Source organism: Acomys russatus, chromosome 10, assembly GCF_903995435.1.
Source record: "Acomys russatus chromosome 10, mAcoRus1.1, whole genome shotgun sequence".
Taxonomy (NCBI): domain Eukaryota; kingdom Metazoa; phylum Chordata; class Mammalia; order Rodentia; family Muridae; genus Acomys; species Acomys russatus.
The window spans coordinates 27,166,245-27,186,905 of NC_067146.1; the positions used below are offsets into that span (position 1 = coordinate 27,166,245).

Sequence of the window (20,661 nt, forward strand, 5' to 3'; positions counted from 1 at the left end):
ATGGACCAGCCTGTTGTTCTGCCGGGGCTTGGCAGCAGCCCCCCTCTTCCTCTTCGCTGCTTGGCAAGGCCGTGCGGAGGCCTCCCCTGCCCGAGCTTCCAGAGCTTGCGAAGTCAGCAGGCCCAGCTGAGGATCTCAAGGTGCTGCACCTTAACAGGGGAAAGAGGGGTGGCAGGTAACACCCCTTCGCCGCAGCTCAATCTTCCAGTTTGTGGAGGCGGGCAAGGGAGAGATCTGAGGCAGCTTCTCTGGGATACTGTGCAGTTTTGAGTAGTCTCTAACCACAGAGACTCTGAAAGACAGGGATGCCATTGAAGCCGGCCATAGGGGCAGCCCCCTCCGTGGAAGCAAGCAGCTTTACTGGCTTGTGCTTATACCAGCAAGTGTCTATAGTTGAATTTTACGAGTTATACTGGCATTTTTGGAAATGCAGGCTCTCTAACAAAGCAACTTTACAGGATTCGGAAGGTGATTTTTGTATTAGTCGTCATAGGCACAGAAGAAAAAATTCTCATAAGTATTAAAATGGGATACTTTTCAGCGGATTTTTGCGTTAGCTTAATTGCAAAATGAAAACTCAGCAGCATTATAGTGTTAATCTTTTAACCGGTTAATTTAGGTTGAAAGAGAAATTATGACAGTGAAGGAACAAAGACTTGTGAGATCACTTTTCAGTTATGCACACTTTTCAATTACTCTGGAAGTTCAAAGTCTTCTTTTGAGTGTCATTGATGCGTTTTATTTTTAACACTATTCAAAGTTTCTTTCCTTGACAACTTAGTCCTGGCTTTTCATAGAGGCCATTTGATATCCCCAAAGATGGTTTACAGCTATTGTTAGGTAGGTACCCATAGAAGAGCCTTGGCAAGCATATTAAGGTACTGAATATTTTATTTTTCTTAAAATGCTCTAATTCCCACCCGCAATTCAATAAAATGAGTGGTTACCATAGCAACAATTGCATCATTTTTGATAGCCATAAAATGCACTTACATACTGGCACTCTCTGTTTTTATGTTGTTTGGGGTAATGAGGAAATAAGTGGACCCACTTTTCTTTAATTTGTCATGCCATTTTGTACACATTTGAGGCACATCTAGAAGAAAATGACTAGTATGTAATTCAGTTTCTATTCTTAACCCTTTTGTAATAATTTCATTGTTATTCATTATTCATTTATTCATAAACGAATAGGTTCCACTTAAATTAACACACTGCTAATGTGTCATTTTCTCTTTAAGCTGCTGTTTATGCATGCTCAGTCTCACATGTTTAAATATGTCTTCAAGCCCAAATTCTAACTAGGGGAACACTTGGTTCATAATGAATACTGGTACTTAGAAGTTACCAGAAGTGAAAGCAATACATGTACTTCTGAAGTGAGTCCTCTGATGTGCTGCTGCCCAGGTAAAGAAGTCCTGATAGTCTAAGCATTTGAAGGAAGCTATTCTTTCGGCATTTTAATGCTCTGAATTCCACCAACAATCTAGGCTTCTTTAGGCTTCGCTCTAGTGATATATGACACCCCATCAGTGACCTCTCCGAGTAGATGATCCGAATGAGTGTGCCTTTCCCAGTGTTGACCTTTGACATGGGCCTGGTCTCAGTTTTTTGAATACTGTATGTATGTAACCTAAAGAAGTGATTTTGGTGTTTTATTTTGGGGGCATAGTACTGTAGTACTTCTGGTCTTTAGACATAAATATACTCTATAAGCCCATAACAGTTTTCTCATCAGGAAATACAGTGAAAATTTCTCATTGAGATCTTAGAATGTAAGACTACAAGAAGCCATAATTTCCATTAATGATTCTCAAGCATGGCTGATCTTAAATTGTCCACATTTTATCTCAGATCTACAATGTCTACATCTCATCATTAGGGACAGGAACTATATTAGCCAGACTTAGGGTATATCCTAACTTAATTCTTTCATTTGTGTAGATGAGTGGATTCAGTCCTAAAAAGATCAAAGTAAAAAAAGTAAAAAAAAAAAAGATCAAAGTAACTTTCATTAAGCTGAAATAGCTCCTCCTTAGTGCTATGAGAAATAACAGAGCACCCCTCCCACCTCTTATCCTAATATTGGTGACATAAATGTTAGAATGTAAGAGAAGGTGGAGACGGGCAGTAACATTAAAAGGTGGGCAAGGAGAAAGGATATCAACTGATGGGTATGGGCTGTCTATGAGAGTTGTATGTGTTGAATTGGAGCAGTGTGAAGTACAGTTTGCTCATTTGTTTGTTTTTCAGGGACATACTGGTAATGGATGAAATACATTGGGGTAGAATGAAAAAGGAAACAAAGCAGTTACTGAAAAATAAGAACACAAGTCAGAGTAGAGAATGGAGGGTTGAGCCAGGCTAGGTGGCGCATGCCTGTAATCCCAGCACTCTGGAGGCAGAGGCAGGTGGAGGTCTGAGTTGGAGGCCAGCCTGGTCTAGAGTGAGTTCTGGGACAGCCGAGGGCTATAACATTGAGAAACCTTGTCTTGGTGGGAGGAGTAGGGACAACAAAAAAGAATGTAGACTTGAAGCACAGAGTTTTCCTTGCCTTATCTCTGATAGTGGATTGGGAACGCAGCAAAAAGAAAAGCGAAAATGGGACCTTCCTGCTGGGATGGGAAAAGGTTTTTTCCTCCTCTGTTCTAATCTATTGAACTGGTAAGTGTTGCTGGTGATGAGCAGGCTTGACTGGGAAACTGGATAGTGTTATAAAGGTGTAGTTATTGCACTCTTAACCACCCTCTCATTCTCCTTCATTTTACTGCCTGCTAATATGCTAATATGTATAAATGAAAAGAGAGTCCTGGATAGCAGTCAGTATTTGAGATAGTACTATGATTCTGAATAAGTTACTAAAAGAAAACATTTCTTAATGTTGATGATGAGAAGGAATATTATGATGTCTAGCCACTTGTAGATAAGAGACTTACAGGTTAAGTTTATATGAAGGAAATATGCTTGCACGAACAGTTTTTTCTAGCTTTTTTTATTCACAATTTTGAAATTTGATTTCCACGGCAACTTAAAATATTTTGATTCAATCATAATATGTATAGATAGCTTACTTATACGAAATAGCTAGGATTGTTATATTCGTTAAGAAATGATGATTGAAAAAAAAGAGAAAAAGAAATGATGATTGGTTTTGATTCTGAAATATTCTTAATACTGGCCTAAGTGCACTTTTTGTGTATATCATGTTTGTAGCTTCGAGTATTGAATGTGGTGTTTCTAATGCATTAGTGTTCATCAATAATCTGTTAATTTTAAAATGATGATTCTTATGTTCGTCCCCCACCCCCAGAAAGCAATTCTGTAAGTTGGAAATTAGAACCTATTTAACTGTTTCTTGTCTGCTTCTGATGCAGATGACTGTTGGGCCAGTTGGTGGGGTGGGACACTGAGCTAAGGTTATTTTGTTGTAAAACTAGATTGATGAAAAGAATGAACCCCTGGTGGGAGCTCTAGTTGTGTTTTCAACTTCATTCCTTCTCTGCCTATATGACACTTCTATAATAAAATCACATAGTGGCTAGGAGGGAAGTGTCCGTTGGGATAGCTAAGTAAGTTAGAGACTGTTCTACACTTAGTACTTTTGCTCCAATACTGTGTAGAGAGTTATTTTTAAGGTACAATATCCATGTCAGTAGTCTTTAAATTTCCCCTTTAATAGTTTTAACACATAAATTGATTTCATATGGTAGATTGTCTCTTTCTTACACTTTTTGGTTGCTTTTTGGTATTTCTGTAGTAAAAATAAGCACAGCTATATTGATATCTAAATAACACAAGCAAGTGCTTCACATAGCCCATGTCATATCCATCTCTTGCAGCATTTATATTCATTTAGAATAATTCAATGCTTGGAAATACCTTTTCTGTCATAGAATGAAAACTGTCACATATCACAAATTAGCCTAAAATCATACTGTGCTGTTGAAAGCACAATCTCACATGGCAAATTTTAATAACTTGCAGTGGTATTAAGAAGGACCTATTTTATTATGAAATATTTTTGGAGCTGCCATTTTTATTAGTTCTTGATAATTTCTAAAATCAGTAGGATCCCAACCATCTTCAAGTTGCATAAATAGCAGAGGTGGCATTTGTAGCTGTCCTACTTATACACCTCCATGGCAGCATTAAGAATTAGTTTATTCCTGGATATTATCCCTGACTCCATCCCAGTCTCACCTGTTCATGTATCAGTTTCTAAAATATTCATCTTGAAACTAGGAGTAGTGATACCCCGGAAGTTTAACCATATATTGTTTTTTTTTTTTTGACAATTTAAAATTCAGATTATTAGCTGAGCATAGTGGAATATGCCTTTAATCCCAGCACGTAAGAGAAGCATGAAGATGAAAAAAAGGTAATGGACAGCCTGGACTATAATGTGACTCTAGAGAAAATAATAATAACAACAACAACAGCAGCAACAACAACAACAACAAGTAAATCAGGCAATCCACCTTTCTCCAGTACGGTAGTTTATAGTTAGAAATCTTAGGACCTCTTAAGATACTATAAATAGTCATTTAGGCTAGTTTCTTAGAATGTTTAGCATAGTTGGACTTTCTTAGACCTACCGTCTCCCAAATAATGACAGAGACTTATTATTAAAAGCTTAGGCAGTATAGCTGGACAGACTCTCAGCTAGCCCGTACAGATTAACCCTGACATTCCTGGCCTACGTTCTGCCATGTGGCCCATTCCCTCTCATTCAGTCCCAGCACCTGTTCCTTCCATCTCCATGCACACTGGCCAATCCCCCCATGTCTCATTCTTCTCCCAGGTGCCCTCTCTCTGCCTTGAAGTCCCTCCTTTTCTCTCCTGCTTAGCTATTGGCCATCAGATCTTTATTCAGCCAGTCAAACTGTAAGGGAGAAAGACTGTTCACACAATATGATGCTAGTGCTGAGCCATAAGAATAATAGTACCAAAGACCAGACAGAACTCAGTTATCTACCAGTACAAAATTAACAATTGAATATACAGAGGCATCTTCACTCAGCACACAAAAGGATTACCCCAACAATTTAGCACAGACTCTATATAAATAAGTGCTTGTCTTTGTGCATACCACAGTTGGTGTGTGGATTACGTATTTCTTTCCCACTAAGCTTAGTTCTTTCAGTAGAACTCTCCCTTTGCCTGACTAGACCTAACACCATCCCTCACATACCCTGAGGAGTCACAAAAGAAGCTAATATGACTCTCCCCTTTTTAGTGATCCAAGTTATTCTGAACATCCCTCTTTTTATATTCTTAAAACTACAAGTATTGGAGAACACAGGTGCTGTAACATTTGATAAACTGCACTGAACCAGCTTTGCTTTACTGTATGTAGTACATTCTATTCTTCCTCTTACCTGCTACTCTGTTCTACTTACCCGCTGGTTTTTCATATTACTCAGTGCAATTTTAAAAAATATTTTTAAGCCTATAAAACTTAGAGATATTTTAATGGATGTAATATCTATGTTTATATTAAAGTATGGTAATGTTTATACATTTATGAGTTAACAGAAACATTTTTGGCCCTAATATTTTTCTCTTAAATTTTGGAGGCTAAATTAGTGCTATTTAAAAAATATAATATCTGAGAACTACTGGTGTACTTCTTTCCGGTGTGTCAAATGCAGCTTTCTCATGTCCATCACAGGGGCAGTTGTACATTGTTAATCTCATTCCTATAAAGATGTGTCTGAGCATCGCCAGTTCCCGATTGTGTAGCAATTCCTGTTTACATAAATTCAGAAAGCTCCTTATAAGCCCTTTTATTTGTATGTTTGATAGTACAAGAACCAAGAGATCTCTGTAGTCATGTACGTGTACATAAAGTGTTTTACACAAAGGAGAAACAAGTAACATGGTCCTGACTTTTTTATACTGTCTTCCTTACTGCAAGCAGTCAAAGACTTTTGTATTTTGGATGAAGTTTCCTAATGATAAATGCTTCTTATAAAAGGCTGCTTCATAAATATTTACTATGAGCAAACTTGTGCCTGTAGATATTAAGGTAAATTCATGTGCTGTTTGCTGTTTAAGTCTAACTTGAGTCCACTTTGTCCCAAGCTTCATGGCTTTCTCTGTTGTTTCAGTGGGGCTTGACTCTACAACCTTGCTATATAGGCTCTGGTTTTTGAGCAATGAATGTACAGTGGATTTAATTGTAAAGTGTTACGGTAAATGACCAGTTCACACTCTAGATTCATTAAATGAAATGTCTGGTAGTTACAATGTGCATTGAGAATTGGCCACCAGAGATGAGAACAACTGCCAGAAAATTAACAGATAATGCAGATCAAATAACAGCATCTGACTGACAAAAGCCCATTTGTTTGTGGTTTGTGTAGTCATTGTAATTTGTCTGCTTTGGCCCTTTGTTCATGTCAGTGAATGTTCATAAATTTAAAACTTACAAAGAAATGCAAGGTGACACAATGATTAGAACATATTTTCTCCTCTCAGTCATCAGCCTCATTTCTTTATGTTCTAAGCAATAGGATTTAAAAGTTCTTGGACTTGTCTTGGAAATCAGGTCTTCTACAGATAAAGCACCTGTGGCCACATTTGGCCATATTCCTAAGTCACAACCACAAAACCATTTGTAATTCCTAAAAGTTTAAGACATGTGATGTCCCTGAAGTGTTTGTTTTCAAGAATTTGGCCTTGAAGTTAAGGATCTATATTCCTGATCCATAGATCATAATCACCATGATACAGTTTTAATTTCATAGCCTTTGCTATGGTCATTGCATATCATTTTTAAAGCTTAAGTTTATTCAAGTATATGTAGTTCATACACAGTAGACTCCTTCCATTTAATGTATGGAATTCCATGAATGTTAATAGTTTTATCCACCTGTGAAATCACTGCCACAAACTATTAAAATATTTCTATCACTTTATCACTCCCAGCATTCTCTTTGCACCTGTGACATCAATGCCACAAAATGTTAAACATTTACATTCTTCCCAGAATTCCTTTTACAAGCTTTCTATCTCTCTCTATTCACTGCCCCATTTAGGTTCTGTTGTTATGAGTTACCTTTCAGAGTTTTATATTCTTAGAATAATGTAGTATATATATTTTTTTGAATCATGGCTTTTAAAAAACAGTAGTATATCATGATTACAGGCTAAACTTTCAAGAATTGTAACACTATATTTTGATGTATAAATAGTAAATAAACCCCCATATAATCCCAGATTGTCGGCACTAAACACATTCATAAGAGCAACACTAAATAAATTCAATAGTGTGTGTGTACACATGTTCATGTGTGATACATATATTTATTATATATAAAATAATTAAAGAGAGGTCATGGTAAGAAATTGTATAAGTTTTAGGTATATACCTTGCTATTTTGATTAAAATATGCCTTATGTAATCATTCCTCAGTCAATCTAACATCTCTCTCAGAAGAGTAATTTTGTGTGTATATGACCACACAAAGATTATATACTTTACTAATGTATATAATCTAATATAGTTACCATACTGTATAGTAGATCTCTAAAGCTTATTCATTTTGTAACTTAATTTTTACCCTTTTACTAACAACTGTGTCTTCATCTTTTCATCCTGCTTCCTCAGACCTCTGATGAGCACACACTACTTTGTATTTCTTTAAGCTCTCTTCCTTTAGATTCTACATGTAAATGATCTGTGATATATATCCTGTGGCTGGTATATTTCATGTAGAATAATGACCTCCAACTTCATTCACATTGCCAAAAGTGGCAGTATTACCTTTTGCAAGTTCTTTAGTTTATTATCCATTAATGGACACTTAGGGGTTTTTCCCCCCTGTATCTTGTGACTACTACCATAGTGAACATGAGATTACAAAATGCCTTTTATATATGGATTTTGTTTTTCATATACAGAAAGAGGAGGGAGGGGGCGAAAGCTTTGGGATGTTTTAAGGAACCTCTATATTGTTTTCCATAATGGCTGTACTATATGCTCAGCACATAGTACGGAGGCTCTTTTGTCTCCACACATAGTCATTGACTCTTTTTTTTCTACTAGCCTTCACATTGTGGCTTTAATTAGCATTTACCAGATTGCTAGTGATGATGACCATCTTTGCATGTACCTGGTAATTCCTTTATGTCTGGTTTGGAAAAGAGTGGCTTAGTTCCTTTACCCACTTAAAAAAATTGGTATAATTTTGTATTGAATTTTATGAGTTCTTATATATTCTATATTAATCCCTTACCATTTGTGATTTATATAGTCTTGTCATAAATGAGTCATCAGATCTTTGCTTTATATTTATACCCTTTAAGAATGAGAATGAAGATAGTTACTGAGAAAAATAAAATCATTTTTAATTAGGTGATCCAGAATATATAATGCACTGATTCACATTCCTTGGCCCTAAGAAACTTCTGATAGTTTAGTGGTTTTACTCAGATTATTTTTCCTTAAGCTTAAAGATTTTTCAAAAAGAACTGTGAACTATCAAAGAATCAATTGATGTGACTCCATTTCCACCTTCAATAAGGCAAAGAGAGAATAAAGTTTTAATGAGCTTGAGAGTGACATTTCACACACATGCAAAAGACTTCGGATGTAGTATTCCAAACTTTGTAAGTTTTTTTTTAAATTAAGAATAGTGTCAGTTTTTGAAATATTCAGCCTTTAGTTGAGTCACTGCTGATGATGGCTTGTAGACTGAATATTAGTTGAACAACTAGTTTGCTTGTAATTTTATAGCAGATGTTTACTCTGTTTTTAAATATAGAGAACACTTAATTATTTTGCCTCTCTTATCTGGGCACATGGTTAATTTCTGTAACTTGTGTAAGTTTTCAATCAAAAGTAGTTTTTCCTTTTCACTTTATACTTTTGGGGGCCGGATCACAACTTATTGTTGTTTCTTTGTTTTTTCGAGACAGGGTTTTTCTGTGTAACCCTGGCTGTCCTGGAACTTTTTCTGTAGACCAGCCTGGGCATGAACTCACAAAGATCCCCCTGCCTCTGCTTCCCTGAGTGCTGGGATTACAGGGGTAAACCACCACGTATGGCTTACAACTGTTTTTAATAGGTAACATATGAGTGAATGACAAAGTTTTATAAGGAGGCAGATGCAATATACTGGGTGGTCATTATGAGATAGTCAAATGAAAGGCAGATAAACTTTCTCAAAAATATGAATTCATTTATGTTGCAAAGGAAAGAAATGTGCTATGCCAGATAGTAGGAGAAGGGTTAATTTGTAAAGGAAGGATAGCATCAACTACACAGTGCAACTGAGTTTAGAACATAATTGCTCATGAGAGAATAAAGTCAGGGCAAAATAGAAAATTCTATAACTTACTTAGCTGTAGCTAATTTTTACAAAGACAGTTGCAAGGTAATAGCAAATTAATGTTGAGTTATTAAAAGTACAGCTTTTTAGTTTTTCAAGACAAGGTTTCTCTGTGGAGCCTTTGCTGTCCTAGACTTGTATTACAGATCAGGCTGGCCTTGAACTCACAGAGATCTGCCTGCATCTGCCTCCCTGAGTGCTGGGATTACAGGTGTATGCCACCACACCTGGCAAAAATAATTCTGTTTTAAAATTAATATATGCACTGTTTGGTCTGTCTTAGTTGGCATTATCTTTTTTTTTTTTTTTTTTAATATAGGCAGTTAGACTTTTCTGTTCTTTAAGTTGAGACAAATGTTTTGTTTGTAAAGGTGAATTTAGTTGAAAATTATGCTGTTTATATTGCAGTAGGACTCAGATTCAGAATAATTGGCTCATCAATTTCTGTATTGAACTTGATTTGTAATGTTGTCATCACTCATGTTTAAGACTGTAAATTAGTGCCTAATTAATGTTTATTTTTTGTTGTTTTTTTAAGTGGGTTTTAAGAAATGTAAACAAAGAGAAAACAAAAAGTAGAAGACATGGTATTGTAAACTTTACTCTAAAATATTGGAAGATAATCATTTGTCTATTTAAAACTTTGTAGTTGAGGGGGCTGGAGAGATGGCTCAGAGGTTAAGAGCACTGGCTATTCTTCCAAAGGTCCTGAGTTCAATTCCCAGCAAGCACATGGTGGCCCATACCATCTATAATGAGATCTTGTGCCCTTTTCTGGTGGGCAGTCATACATGCAGGCAGAATACTGTATAAATATTAAATAAATCTGAGAAACAAAACAGTGTAGTTGAACAAGTTATTGTTAATGATTCTTTAAGTTTATTCTTTTTGTTTGATCATTAAATATGTTCATGTGTGTGTTAATGATGGTTTCTAAAAGTAATTTTTGCATTCTTTGTAATAGGAAAGGTAAAGTTGTATATTTGGATATGTTCATGCTTTGTCTCTTTAAAGCACATCAAGTTTTTCTAGGATGCCTGTAGGGGGTGAATTTAAAAAGAAAGGTGCTGGGGATATGACTTGGTAGTACAGTGCTTGTCTAAGCATGCACAAAGTCCTAGGTACACTCCCCAAAACTACATAAAATTGATCATGGTGCCACATTCTATTAATCCCAGCAATGGTACTAGAACAGGAGGATCAGACATTCAGTTCATCCAAGTTCCAGGACAATCTCAGATACATGAGACCCTTTAAACCCTCATCAGAGAAGCTCCTTTTCACAGCATACGGTTATTAATAAAGAGATCTACAGCCGATCAGTGTGCAAATAATGAGAGACTGATGGGGGTTCCCTCCAAATAAGTCATCTGTATCGCACTTCCTTCCCCCCAAGGCTCAGAGATCATCATAGGAGAGGAGCCAGAAAGACAGTAAGAGCTAGAGGGGGTGAATATCTGCAGTGAAACAGTGTTTGCCAGACACAGCAGTGCTGTCACACACATACTCACCATAACTTGGACTGCATGCATGAGACCTGCACAATACAAGCCACCTCCAGTCTCACCATGGTTGGAGGAGTGGGTAGCTCATGAACTTTCACCCCTACCTGAGGAGCTGTTGGCATCAGTGGCTGTTGAGTGAGGGAGAAACCAGTTTCTTAGAGATGCCTGAGACTATCCATGTTGCTGTAGACGGCCCTATACCAATGATCATACATACTAAGTAGACTCAATTGTAGAGGATTTTTAATCCAACAATGTGGCTGCTTTCTCAAGGGGTCACATCCAAAGACCTAGTCTGTGTGACCTGGATGGAATCCAGACATGCCACATACCTTTAATCTCTCTGGCTAGAATACACAGCTTTAACCCCTCTGGAATATAGACATGCCCTTACTACATACCTTTAATCCCAAACAATGAAATCTAATCGAGGGACAAAGTGATGATTCAGAGAAAGATTTGACAAAATAGGATACCCCAGCTCTCTCAAGAAAAGCACAGGAAAGAGGTGAATTAAGAGAGCATAGTAAGAGGCAATTTAGTTGAGTTAAGGCCAGTCAGTTGGCAGTCAGTGGGGAGTTAGTTAAGAGGCAGTGCAAGGCAGTTCAATTAGTTCACTTGCATGCAGTTGAGTTTGGTGCAGTTCGGTTCAGTGAATGCAGTGCAGTGGAGTTGAGTCCGTGCAGAAGTAGTTGAAGTCAGAGAATAAGAAAGAACCAGATTAGGACAAATTGCTAGAGTTAGTTTCAGGCTAAACAGAGCAATTCAGTGAGGAGCTAAGAGAAGCCAGTTTGGAACAGTCAAAAGGAGAGGGGTTTAAGCCAGAACAGCTGAGTTGAACAAGCCAGCCAGAGTTCAGAAATAGCTAGAAAGGATGAGCTTCAGCAGTAACTCTCTGAGATAACAATTACATATGGTGAATAAAAGTTACATTCAATGAATTTTTTAAAAAAGAGCACATGAAGTTGAGATAGAAAAGTGGTGGTGGGAGGATACTAAAAGAATTGAGGGGAGAGAATAATGGGTGAAATTGATAAGTTATACGTGTATGAGATGTTCAAACAATAGGAATTAATAAACAAAAATAAATAGGTTATTAATCATGGTGGTTTTGAGTCATTCACAAATGTCATTATATTGAATTAAATCTTAATGATTTAATTAGCTCACTGACAGCTTTGAGCCTGAATACTTAAACATTTGTTATACTATAGTGAACAATAGTCTTGAGCAGATCTTAAGAAATTATAGTTTCTGATTTGTCTTTTGATAACGAAAGTATTATCATTTATTTTGTACATGTTGAATGCATGTGTGTGCATATATACAAGCAGGTGTACACCTCAAGTGTACCCATGTGGAGGCTAAGGATTAAGGTAGATGTCTTCCTTAGTGCTTTCCACTGTAATTGTTTTTTTCCAAGACCAGGTTTCTCTGTGTAGGCTCGGCTGTCCTGGACTTGCTTTGTAGGCCAGGCTGGCCTGGAACTCACAGTGGTCTGCCTGCCTCTGCCTCCCTGAGTCCTGAGATTAAATTTCCACTGTGTTTTTTAAAAGCCCAGCTCTCTGATCCTTGAGCTCGCTGATTGTCTAGACTAGCTGGCCAGTGAGCGTTCAGAACCCTCCTGTTTACCAAACACTAGCATTGGGTTATAGGCAGCCACGCCTGAGCCTTTCTTTTGAATGGGCACTGAGAAGCAAGTGTGTCCATTGAGCCATTTGCAGCCCCCATGTTACTGTAATCTTTGAGTGTAGATTTATATTTTATCTCACAGTTACAGGTAGGTGAAGCCTGGCAGAGTTCGTGGTGGGGGAACATTCAGGAGCTTGCTTAAATCTCAGTGGAAGCCAGGAAGCAGACTGTATTGTTCTTTTAAATAAAATAGAAGTTACAGTTGTACTTAACCGAATAAACAAGTAACTGCCCAAAATCCTTACAATCGACTTTTAATACATGTTTTGTGGTAACAGTTTGGGTATGCAGAAGAAATTTAAATATACATACTGGGCATTTGATAACTTTTTTCTAATGGGGGGTGCTTTCAGAACACACATTGTATTATACTTAAGTATTAGTTAAATTCAATATTTTGCATACTATAAAAGCAGAATACTATGAAAAAAATTTTCTCTTTATTTAAAATAGTGCCTTTAATAAGGTTTCAGGGATATATCCAAAAGTGACATTTTTCTCATAATTGTATATAAACTATTTTTTCCATTTTTTTTTTAACCATTAAGAATAAGATAAGTGTATGTTGGATTAGGACTTGAACTAAAAGTTGGGATTCAGGCTACATTATAAGGGACATAGAGAATATTTTAGGTTCACGTTTGTTTGTTACAGCTTCATGCACATTTATCTGTTTCGCACTCTCCTCTGTCTAACTCTTGTTTGTGAACATCATTATTTCATGTAGCATTTAACAGTACTTTTCTCCCTGGGGCTGGAGAGATGGCTCAGCAATAAAGATAAGTTCCTGCTCTTCAGAGAGTCCGTATTTGGGTCTTGACCTTACTTAAGGTGGCTCACAAGGGCCTATAAACTCCAGCTCAGTTGCTCTGACACCTCCTTCTCTTGGCCTCCGTGGGCACCTACCTGCACACATGTGGCATATTTTTCAAAAAAAAAAATCATTTTTAGCAAATATGGTTTAAGAAAAAAAATGCAAAATTTCATTATTCTCAAGTATATAATTAAGTGTAGCTTAATACGTGACTGTGCTTACCAGTCACATATTAGCTTTCACTGTGAGCACACTTGAGAGAGTCTGTAAACACTACTAATATTAAAATATTAAATTGTTTGCCATAGATGTCAGCTAAATACAGAGACAAACAAACAAGTCCTTTAAAACGTCAGATAAGCAGACAGTGAACCTCAAAACTACATGAAAAGCACTATTTAAAGACAATTTTGTTGAATGAAGAAATACACAGGTGTTCTAAAAAGCTGTAGGGAATTTGGTTTCTCTATAGCTACAATTGTCTTTGTATCTTTTAGCTCATAGTTAATTATGGAGTAAATCAAGTTTCAGAATCTAAAATGACATGGTAAGGACACTAAAAAGTTTTATTAGAGGGCAGTGGTGCCTCATAACCACATGTTGTTCTCAGCTGTAATGGACAAATGCTGAGCTCAGTCACCATCTTTGTCTGTGTACTGTTTTTCTGTTACATTTCTACTCTTGGTAGATGTGTCCCTGTAAGTGCATAGTAGAGTCCAAGGTTTTTAACATTCCCCAGTTAATGGGAAATAGGATAATTAGTGCTCAAGCTTCCTGCACTTTAGATGCCCTTTAAATCTAGTACTGCGGATGAGGTGTCCTCACCAGCAGTCGCACTAACCTACCGCTGTACTGTGTGCCAGCTTTTTCTCCCACTTTGTTTTTTCTTGTTGTTTTGTTTTGTGTTTTTCTTTCCCATAAGCTTAACTGCTGTGGTTTAAGACTATCTTCCAAATAAAGCACAAGTATTCAAATCTTTACATTTTACCTATAATTGTAGAGTCTAAATCAAGCCTTATAGGAATGAAATCCACTTTCAGTGCATACAAGTTCTTAGAAATACATTTGATAATAGAATTATTTAACTGACTCAGATTTATAAACACATGTAATTCAAGTATTTCTGTATAATTTATGTGTTACATAGGGTAGTAAAACAAGTTCAATGAGCCTTCTAAAGTCTAAGATGTAGAGCTCAAATAATAAAACACCTTTAAAAAACTATACTATACCTTATTGAATCATATAGTAAAAGTCTGATTCAAGAACAGTAGTGTTGAGTCCTCTTAGGTGTGTGAAAGGATCACTAATCAGATCACTCCTTTGTAGGCCTTTATTCTGTCTATAGTCTTAATAAGTCACTGCATCTGATAGATGTTGCTAAGAAAGAAATTGTTGAGAATTTAGAAAACTATTGTTTGCTTTTTAGGAGGAAAATTACATTAACTTGTTGTATAGCAAATTGAGAGCCCAGTCCCATCACAAATATTAGTGACTATTGAAAATATTAGTGCATTAAGGGAGTAACACCCTCTTATCCTTAGGCAAACTCTTATTTACCTTAAAATTAAAATCAGTGTTCAGTATATGAATGATTAATACCATAATCATTTAACTGAACAATGTGTGTGTGTGTGTGTGTGTGTGTGTGTGTGTGTGTGTGTGTTTGTACTTTACTTGCCTTCACGGACATAGGCAAAACTAAAGGGGTAATAAATAGGCTTTCAAGTCAGTACTTACTAGTCTGTGAAACTAAAATAGTCAATAAAGAGAACTATTTGGCTGTTTTCCAAATTTAAATAAATGTGTTGATTGTTAAATTTGAACTATTTTCATTCCTTTTCTGTTACAGAAAAAAAGAAACAATCTTGCTTGGAAAAAGAGTTTTAATATAATTAACTCCACAGTTGGCTATTTCTTGTGTATGCTTATTCTGTTACTACATAAATACCTAGATTTAGACATGGTGCACAAGAATTCAATTACTTTGCGTAAAGACGGCAAAGGAAGGCACTCAGATCATTTTAGTTCTTTACCCTGTTGTGCTAATAAAATTCATTTAGCCAAATAATTTTTCAACCATTATCAGTCTTCATAGTGATATTTGAAATTTCATCTTAAATGTGATGATGACTGATTTTAAAACTAAAAAGTAATAGTTGGATAGTAACGTGTGTGTGTGTGTTTGTGTATGTGCCTGGCCATATGTGGATCATAGAGGGCAGCCTTGAGTGTCCTTCCTCCAGTGCTATCCACTCTGTGTTTTTGGTTTTGGAGTTGAGGTCTATTCCTACCCTGGAACTGACCAACTGGACCAGGTTGGCTTGCCAACCATGATCAGTAAGGCAGAAAGGACCACCTGTCCGAACCCCCACCCTCACCCCGTCCGCAGCCCTTAGATTACAATCTTTGACTAGCACACCAGGGTTGTTCCTGTGGCTTCTGCCAATGAAATTTCAAGTCCTTGTGCTTGCAAAGCAGACATTTTATCAAATGAAGCATGTCCCTCTACTCACTTGCTTATACTTTCTATTCAGAACATTAACACAAGCTCAAAATGTTGGAGAGGCTGCAGCATGCTTTGTTCCAAGCACAGGAATCGGGGTGGGGTAGGGGTTTAGAATTTTTAAAGATGCAAAACACCTAGACTACATAAAAAAGACAGGTGTTTGTGTTCTTCTTTCTTTTCCAAGGTTGTATAAAGCAATGATAATGAATGCTTGAATGTCCAGCCATGGTTATACCCTACCAACATTGATTTGCTTTATGATTTAATGGCTCTTATATGTATATCTCTGTGTACATGCACATGCATACATGCAATTAGTGATGTTCAATTTTACAAGTCTATTTAAAAGAATAAATGTGATTGTTGTAAAACAGTGCTTAAAATTTCATTAAGTTGCTGGGTGGTGGTGGCACAAGCCTTTAATCCCAGCACTTGGGAGGCAGAGCCAGGAGGATCTTTGTGAGTTCAAGGCCAGCTTGGTCTATAGAGCAAGTTCTAGGACAGCCAGAGCTGTTACACTGAGAAACCCCACTTCAAAAAACAAACAAACAAACAAACAACAAAACTTAATTAAGTTTTAATTCATGAATTTTGTATACTTACTTTATAAACTACTTTTATTTTTCTAAAATTAGCTCTCATATGTTTTTAAATAAAGTTAACTCAGTTAATCTTTTCTTTGCATACAGTGGGAGATTTTGATAAGATCTGGCGAGAACACTGTGAAGATGCGGAAACACTTTGTGAATATGCTGTTGCAATGAAAAATTTGGCAGATAATCACTGGGCAAAAACTTGTGAAGGTGAAGGTCGCATTGAATGGTGTTGTAGGTGAGTGTTTTACAAACTGGCACTGTTGGTTTCCAGTTCTTAAACTTAAATGTAATATAATGTGTAGTTTTTATACCACGGTGGGAAGTGCACATATTTCAAGTGATTTACAGCTCTCTTTATGATCTTCTTTTTCTTTGTGTCTCTCTTGGTCTAGGTTTATTTCAGTTCTCTTTTCTTAATGGAAATGATTTTCTCTAACATTCTTGATTTTGTCCAAATTGTTTACAAAGTATAACTTTAATTCCTTTGTGTAAAGACGGCAAATTCTGTACACAATATATTTAAAGTACAAGGATATTTGACTCACCTATAATAGAAATACTTCTTTAGATAATAAATTTTGGACTCACGTCAAAACTGAGTAAACTTAAAAGCATGTTAACAATTTCAAAATCCTCAGTTTCTGATGTGTGATTTTGGGTTATATCAGCATTTATGTTGACTTTGGGTGTTTTCTCATAATACAGTTTCCAATGTTGAAATCAGAAAGTAAAGTTCTAGTGCTATGAATGCTATCAATGTGATTGAATTAGAAGCTCTTTATATGTTGGTTGAATTTTAAAATGAAGTCCCAGAAGTAAAGCACTGTTTTGTTTTGTATAAATTTGTGGTAGCTTCCCTCTTACTCTTTTTTCATTTAGATTTTTCCTTTGTATATTCAGTTTTCTTAAAGTTATTATTTGTATGTATATGTGCATATGTGTGCGGTGCATGTGTGTGCGTGTGTGCGTGTGTGTGTGTGTGTGTGTGTGTGTGTGTGTGTGTGTGTGTGTGTGCATGCACGTGCAGGCCTGAAGAACCCAGAAGAGGGTGCTGGGTCTATTGAAGCGAAATTTCTAAGTAGTTGTAGGCACTCTGACGTACACGGGTAGTAGAAACTGAGCTCAGGTGCTCTAGAAGAACAGACTTAACTGCACTGCAGCCATCTCTCTCTCTAGCCTCCACCCCATTAACATTTTTGTCTCTTGTTAAAACTAGGTTGTTTTTTACAGTATATTCTGATTATAGTTTCTCCTACCCACAGCTGTTCCGTATTTTGCCCACCTCCTCATCCACCCAGCCCCAGCCCAATTAATTCAAAGATTGCATTAATAATATTTTTAAAATTGCATTCTTTGTTCTTTTAAAACATTTGTTTTTATTAGGAACAATGTAATTCATTCTTATGAAAAAACATTTTAATCAATTTAGCCACAACAAGTATATGATTTCTACCCTGTTTTAATCCTTCCTTTGTTGAAGGTTAATGGTGCTCCATTATTTATTATGTATTATATTGTTTTCTTTCCTTTTTTATTAAAAAAAAATATTTTGATTATTTTTTTTCTTTCCTCAACTACTCCCAGATCTTTCCCACTTTCCTATGCTCCAGATATCATGTTCTGTATCTCTCTCTCTCTCTCTCTCTCTCTCTCTCTCTCTCTCTCTCTCTCTCTCAAAAATACAATGAAGATCAAAATAAACAAACAAAACTAATAGGACACAAAATATGCCAAAACCATACAATGAAATAAAAAGACATCCCTCATAAACAACAACAAAAGAGAGTTACACACACACACTTTTAATTTTAAATCAAGATTGTGCACTTGAGGAAAACATTTGCTATTTGTGTTTCTAATCTGGTTTATTTCACTTAACAGAATAATTTCCAGTCCGCTCCATTTTCCTGCAAATACCATGATTTTTTCTTTGTATATGTGTACCACGTCTTCTTTATTCACTTGCCTATTGGTAGGTATCCCCAGAAGTTCTGTTTCTTGGCTACTGTGAATAGTACAGCAACAAATATGAATACACAAATATCTTTGTATTATGTAACTTCGAGTACATACCAAAGAGGGGTGTAGCTGGTTCATATGACAATTCCATTTTTAGTTTAGTTTTTTTTCCTTTCCTTTCCTTTCTTTCTTTCTCTTATTTACTTATTTTTTCTTTTTTTGTTTTGTTTTGTTTTTAGAGACAGGGTTTCTCTGTGTAGCCTTGGCTGTCCTGGACTCACTTTGTAGACCAGGCTGGCCGCAAACTCAGAGATTCACCTGCCTCTGCCTCTCTGAGTTCTGGGATTGCATGCATACACCACTGTGCCTGCCTTAGTTTTGATTTGTTTTTAATACTTTCATGCTGATGTACCCATTGACTACACAATTTATCAAACCTATTATTCCCCTGTCTTGTCTCCAGTGTGTAGAGTGCTTTTGCTATTTTGGTCATGAATGAATGTGCAGAATTTTCCATTTGTGGTGTTATCAGTGCTCAAATAATACTGGACTTCAGAACATTTGGGATTAAGAATGTTCTCTCTCTCCTACTGCTCCCTTCTCTCATGTGTTTCTAGTTCTCTTCACAAAAATGATATAACATGAAAGGCTTCTAGCTGCCCATCTTAATGTTACTTTCAAATTTTACCTTTCAGTGAAAGAAAACAGGACTCTGAAAAGTTAGATTGCAGGTCTTAGGTAAGGAAAGTAAAGACTTATTTTGTACTGGATAGAAGTAAATTGCTGAAAAGCAATGTGAGAACATAAAAGCAAACTTTGATTCTCATTGGCTAGATGGAATTATATGAGAACCCAATGAAGAAAAAAAGCCAACAACAACAACAAAAATGACTGAAAACGGAATTAATAAACATGAGAGTACAGTAATATTACTAAAACATTTTCAAAACCTCATGGCACAGCTGGGCATGATGGCGCACACCTGTAATCCCTGCACTGTGGGAGACAGAGGCAGGAAGATCTCTGCGTTCAAGGCTAGCCTGTCCTACAAAGCAAGTCCAAGACAGCCAAGGCTACACAGGGAAACCCTGTCTTGAAAAACAAAACAACAACAAAAACCAGTGAAAAAAGTTGCTATTATACTTGTCTAAATGTCTACTGCCTAGAAATTATTTATTGTGAAGTTGTTCAGCAGCTGTTTTCGAGATAATTATGTTCTTGTTTGTAAAGGAAAATGCTTATTTACAAAACAATGGCAGGAAATAGTACTAAAGATTGATATGTCTTTAAAAAATCTTACTTTGCAACTGTAAATGTGACGTTTGGCTCAAAAGCTGTCAGAGACTGAATTAATTGGAAAGTAAAAACATCATTCCTTACATTATTATGTAACTACAAAGAGAACATGTACATCCATATTTGTAGGATCTAGAGGCACTCCCTCAGCCAACTGCTAGCATTTACCATAGAGGTTCAAGATCCTACTCATAAGATACAGTGCAGTTTCATCTAGAAAGATTTTTTTGTGTGTGTGGAAATATTTGAGTTGCAATAACCCTTTGGAACCAACTTTCAATTTATAAGAAATAAATCAATAAATAAGATTGAAAACATGACTAAAAGGCACCAAGAGGAAAAACAATCATACAAATCCTGAATACACCAAGTAGCAAAGCTGGTTTAAGATTAGGGTACAGATAATTACAACAGTTTTAGACTTCTGTAATCACAGAAAGGTACAATATAATCTAAAAGTGGTGTGTGTGTTTTGTTTATTTGTTTAAGTCTAGAGGAGAAAAGATGCAGTAGCTTAAAGGAACGAGGAAACAGCGAAGACTCATCCTTTCCTAAATAAGGGAGCATGGCTGGTGGGAGCATTTGCTGCCATGTTTCTGAGTAGGAAGAGTCAGGCTTACCAGAGCAGCGGCACCTTGAAGTGGCAGAGCTTTCTTTTAAGCAATGGCTACCACTGGACAGGTTGGACTCTCTAAAAACACAAACTACAGATGCATTTCCTCATATCTTCTTCCTGATGCTGGACGGCAGCAGCACGAGAGGCTGGGGATTGACTGGAAGAGGAGAGAAGGATCTCTGTGCTCTTTCCTCCAAGAGCTGTCCCTCTGCACACAGAGACACTCACTCTTGCTCAAAGCAGCCGGAATCAAATGGGAACTGATGCTTTCTAAAGAGGCAATTTAGCTCCATCCCAGACTAATTGCTACTGATGGATCCATGTATTCATTCTTTCATC

General features: G+C 36.6%; 1 protein-coding gene across 1 annotated transcript in view; it reads left to right on the forward strand.

The window, feature by feature from the left end:
- The window catches only part of Bmt2 (base methyltransferase of 25S rRNA 2 homolog), a 48,834-nt gene that overhangs the window by 502 nt on the left and 27,671 nt on the right, over positions 1–20,661 (forward strand). The window contains exon 2 of the mRNA XM_051151919.1: positions 16,545–16,686. Within this exon, the coding sequence (XP_051007876.1) occupies positions 16,545–16,686 (142 nt within the window). The remainder of the gene's footprint in view (positions 1–16,544; positions 16,687–20,661) is intronic.